This window comes from Eupeodes corollae, chromosome 1 (assembly GCF_945859685.1).
Source record: "Eupeodes corollae chromosome 1, idEupCoro1.1, whole genome shotgun sequence".
Lineage (NCBI taxonomy): Eukaryota > Metazoa > Arthropoda > Insecta > Diptera > Syrphidae > Eupeodes > Eupeodes corollae.
The window spans coordinates 152,229,135-152,234,615 of record NC_079147.1 but is presented as its reverse complement, the minus strand read 5'-3'; the positions used below and the strand labels follow the sequence as shown (position 1 = coordinate 152,234,615).

At 37.1% G+C, this 5,481-nt stretch overlaps 1 protein-coding gene across 1 annotated transcript; it reads left to right on the top strand.

Annotated features, from left to right (window-relative positions):
* The first annotated feature begins 4,044 nt into the window (after positions 1-4,044).
* Positions 4,045-4,740, top strand: LOC129945829 (uncharacterized). Its single transcript, XM_056055763.1, has one exon. The coding sequence runs from the start codon at positions 4,045-4,047 to the stop codon at positions 4,738-4,740; it is 696 nt and encodes a 231-aa protein (XP_055911738.1).
* Positions 4,741-5,481: the final 741 nt, after the last annotated feature.

Genomic DNA, 5,481 nt, shown 5'->3' with positions numbered 1-5,481 from the left:
AGATGGAACGATGAACTGTACGGGCTGTACAGCGACGTAGACTTAGCCAGAAGAGTAAAAGTCACGTAAAAGTCAGCTGAGTCACGTAAAGCGCATGGAAACCAATGCTCCGGCCCGGAAAGTTTTCGAATCCGCACCCACAGGACAGCGCAGTAGAGGAAGACCGCGGATCAGGTGGCGCGCACAAGTGGAAGGTGACCTCACCCAACTTGGAGCGCGAAACTGGAGACATCTAGCTAGGGACCGAGCTAGATGGAGAAGTTTGTTGGGTGAGGCCCTAGTTCACACAGGACTGTAGCGCACCTTAAGTGAGTAAGTAAGATCAAAAGACAGCTGTCAAAAAGAACAACTCCGAAAAAAGTATTGTCAAAATAAAAATGTCACTATAAAAGAAAATACCTGTTGTATCGACTGAAATAGATTAAGACTATACAAATATTCCTTATGGTTTGTAAACAGATTTATCCTGCTTAATGGTCGGTATATATTTCTGCTTTAAAATTAGAAATAGTTGTATCCATTTAAGGTTTGTATAAAATGAGGGCATCTGTACTGTGTTAGGTTATGTTCAAATTGCTGTCCGTGATGGAGTAGGACACACTAAGGCTAGTTTAATGGCTCATTGTGATACCACGTGAATCTCGAGTCTTTCTTCTAAGCTCAATTAAACCAGCTTGAGTGCCGTAATTAAATGAATGAATAATTTCTCTTTTTGTTTGACTCTCAACCTAAAGACCATTTTTAAAAAAAAACGGGAAACTAACGGCTATATTATTGAGTTACTTCAAAAATACAGCGAAATTAGATTGAATAGCTTTTAGAGTTTTGAGTTTATCGGAAATTTGGCTTTGTTGTTCCAAGCCCTTAACAATTCCTATTAGATCAAGAGCCAGCAGCAAATTTTCGGAGCGAAGTGAGTAGCATTATAATAAATTCAACCTTTTTTTTTCAATGGTCGAAATTATTAACTTCATGAGTGATACATCAACAAACCGGAAAAATCCCTTGATTAAGAAAATGTGTGTCCAAGACGTTTAACTTTCAGCCTTCTACTTGCCAGACGCATTTTAATAATTTTTCAAATGCATAGTATTGCAACATAAGACACTAAAAACTTTTTTGATGCATTAAATAATTTTTTCTGATTGAAATATGCTTTTGGGCGATCTTAGTGATAAATCTTTAATTTAAGACATAACTTATGAATATAAAAATCATAAACCATCATCAAATTGATTAAAAATCAAAAACATCATTCATCATCAGATTCATCGGATGAAAGATTCCGAGTAATGTCTTCACTTTCATTTTCATTTAAAAAGTTTTAAATGGTTTCTGGGATCGCAAACCATTTCAGTTTTACAATGATATCCTCAATTTTCCAGCCACAGTGAAATAAGGAAAACTTTTTGTTAATATTTTTGACTTATAAAGTTAAAACGATTTATTTGTTGCGTTACAAAGTTTCTACTTGGAGGCTAAAACTTTCTTCAAAAAGAGCAGATAAAATGTTAAACCATATTATTTAATAATGGTTTTTAGCAGAAATATTTTTGAGTGGCTTAGGTTAGGTTAGGTTAACATGGCTGCGGATTTAGAATCCACACACTTAGGCCAAGAGAAAGGCCCATTCTGATACCACATGAATCTAGAGAATTACTTCTAACTAGTAGAACCATTTTGAAATTTTTAAAAAGCGAAGAACATATTTAATATCCTTTTTAGCTAGTTCACTGGGATTATCAAAAGAGTAGTCCCCCAGTTGAAGTTTGCGTCTGAGTGAAAGAGCAGGGCAAGTGCATAAGAGATGAGAGATTGTTTCCTCTTCTTTTTCGTAAATGCAGCTCCTACAGAAGTCATTTGAGGCTACGCCAAGTCGCATTGCGTGTCTGCCTATAAGACAGTGTCCTGTAAGGACACCTATTAGGGAGCTAATATGAAGTCTGCTTTGAGATAACAAGTCTTTAGAGCGCTTTAAGTCCAGTGAAGGCTATATGAGTTTTGTGGCTGCTCATGTTGGTAAGTTGTGCCACCTAGAATTTGCTATCGCAAAAGCTGTTTCTTTTAGCATAAGTTTACATGTAGCTATCGGTACACCTATCTTCTCCCTTTCAGGTGAAATAGGTATGACGGTTCCATTTTTAGCGAGTTCATCGGCTCTACAATTACCTGTGATGTCTCTGTGGCCTGGAACCCAACAGAGGTGAATGTTAAATTGCTGCCTCATCTCCATAAGAGACGATCGACAATCGAGGGCCGTCAAAGATTTGGTCGAGACACCGTCAAGGGATTTGATAGCAGCTGGACTTTTAGAGAAGATGCGGATATCAGAAGTTGATATCACGTTTTCTCTTAGCCAGGAGAGAACCTCTTTGATCGCTAAAATTTCCCCTTGGAAGAAGTTACAATAATTAGGGAGGCGGAATGAGATGCTTAGATTAAGCTTTTCTGAGTACACATCACCACTACCAACTCCCTTATTTGTCTTGTATCCATCTGTATAAAAATCAATACTTTTTTTTGCTATCCAGGAGTTTTTTGTCTTCCCATTCACCTCTGTATGGAATGGATACTGGAAGTTTTTTTTCAAATAGAGGTTTAGGAATAGTGTAGTCTATGTACTTTAGTATAGAACCAAAGAGGTTCAAAATGATGGAGTGCCCCACATTGTTGTTGGTCCATTGAGATGAAGCGTCGAGTCTTATTGCTGTAATCGCTGCCACTTGTTTACTGAAGATGTCGAAGGGTGTCAGATGGAGGAGAGTGCGTGTAACGCTGCTGAGGGTGTGGTTCTCAATGCCCCGCTTATGCAGAGACATGCAGTGCGCTGAACTCTGCTGAGTATGTCGCAGTATGTGACTTTCTCCAGTGCAGTCCACCATACTGCAACCCCGTACATAAGTATTGCTCGGATGACCGATGTGTATAGCCAGTAGTTTATGCGAGGTTGAAAACCCCATTTGCTTCCTATAGCTTCTTGCAAAGGAAAAGAGCTACTGTAGCTTTTTTAACTCTTTCCTGTATATTGGATTTCCAACGCTCAACTTTTAAAGATCATCTCAATGATGGGCGAAGTTATATCAATGGTATATTGTAGCTCAGCTGGTATGATTTGATCTGGACCTGGAGATTTGTAAGGTTTGAAACTATTCAGAGCCCATGTCAATTTTTCTTTTGTAACCAGACCTTGAGGAAAAATTAAGTTAATACCCGACCCAGGACTGTATGTTGTATTAACGGACTGGGAGCTATCTGGGAAGTGGGTGTCTAATAGCAGGTTTAGCGTTTCTTCGCAAGAGTTAGTCCATGTACCATCTGAGTTTTTAAGACAACTAGGCATGGTTGGATTTGTGAAGAGATTCTTCCTTATCCTTGATACCTCCGCGGATTATTCTATTGAGTTACAGAAGGATCTCCATGAGGATCTTTTGGCTATTCTCAATTGTAGTTTATACTTTTTTAGAGATTCTTTATAGGAATCCCAATCTTGGGGATGTCTAGTCTTTTTTGCTCGATTGAAAAGCATTCTACAACCTCTCCTGAGTATATCTAGTTCAGCAGCCCACCAATATGGTTTCTTCTTTCCTCGCCACAGTGAGGGGGTAGGCAGTTTCCATGGCTTTATGAGTGGCTTAAAAACGAAGACAATCGCTCGAGAAGGACGATGTTATTTTCTTAGACTTGCTTGATTTTTCTAAAGCATTTGATACTGTCCTCCATCTGTGACAACAGTACTCGCAAACAGGAAAGGTTGAGAGTTGTAAGTCACTAGGCCCTAGTTCTTAATGGATCATTTAATTAATAAGTCGTTTTGCTACTTATTACATGGTGTCAGAACGAAAGGAACCAACAACTTTGAATTAAAAAATCAATATTAATTAATTGGATCAGATTTTGGACTAGTAGATTGTTCCAAATGGCGAACAACGAACGAAAATGGAAGATTTTCCATTTGCAAGAACAAACCAAAATTGCAACATTTATTTGATTAATGGGAACAAGTGGTGCAAATATTTGTAACACTTTATTTCCCTTCTTGCAACTATGCAGAGTGGTGATGTTGTTACTGAGCGTTCATTACAAGATGTCTTAGACAAATTTGATGAGTTTTGTAAGCCACAATGTAACATTGCCATGGAATCTTACAAATTCAATATCCTTTCTCAAAAAGAACGGCAGTCTTTTATGGAATTCGAAACTGAACTGCGTGCACATGTTCGTCTATGTGATTACAAGTGTGAATGTGGCTCATCTTACGAAAATCGATTGCTTCGCGACAGACTAATTGTTGGAGTTTATGACAAAAAATTGCAACTTAAGTTGCTTGATGGTCGTGATGAACAGCTGGAACGCGTTATTGAGACCTGCAAGACATATGAAGCAGCTAATACTAACAAAAGTATTCTTGATGGAAGAGTAGTTCTTCGTTCTATTAAAAACGATGTTGAAGATGAATCTATCAATTCAATTCTTCGATCTTGCTTTAATTGTGGTATGCCATGGACATTAGGACACATAAATCAATGCAAAGCGAAGGATGTTATCTGTCGTTCGTGCTCAAAGAAAGGACATTTTCAAAAGATGTGCCGCAAATCAAGAAAACCATCACATGAAACAAAAGTTGATAGCAGAAAGCAAAGCGTTTCTAGTATTAACTGGAGTGATGTGCAAGATAATAATTCTAAATATGTTTGTAAAGAGGTAGATAGTTTAAGTTCTTCAAAAAAAGCTTGGATGTAAGTTATTTAGTAAGCAAGAACTTAAAAGATTTGTTCATTGATAGATATCGTGATGTTTTTCATGGAATTGGTAAGTTCCCATTAACTTTTTCAATAAAACTTAAGGAAAATTCAAAACCAGTCCTTCATATAAAAAAAGAATTCCAATTTTACTCATTGATAAATTAAAGTCAGAACTTGCGTCAATGGTTAAATATGGAATCATTTCACCCGTTGACTACCCAACTGACTGGGTTAATAACTTGCAAATAGTTGAGAAGCCTAATGGTCGTCTTCGAATTTGTTTGGATCCGAATCCTCTTAATGAGTGCATTTTTTAATTCCAACCATTGATGACTTAACATCTAAACTGGCTAACAAGTACATATTTACTGTTATTGACTTGACAAGCGGTTTTTGGCATATGGAATTAGATATGGCGAGCTCAGAATTAAAAACATTTATGACTCCTTTTGGTAGGTACAGATTTAATCGTGTGCCGTTTGGTTTGAACTGTGCACCGGAAATGTTTCAGCGAAAGATGGTTCAAATTTTTGAGGATATACCGAGAGTCGTTGTTTATTTTGATGACCTAGTTGTGTTTGGAGAAAATGAAGAAAATCATGATGAAGTTTTGAATTTGGTTATGGACAGAGCTAGAAAAAACAATATTAAACTTAATCCGGAAAAGATTCAATATCGTCAACGGGAAGTAATATTTATGGTAATATACTATTCTAAGGAAAAATCAAAACAGATTTAA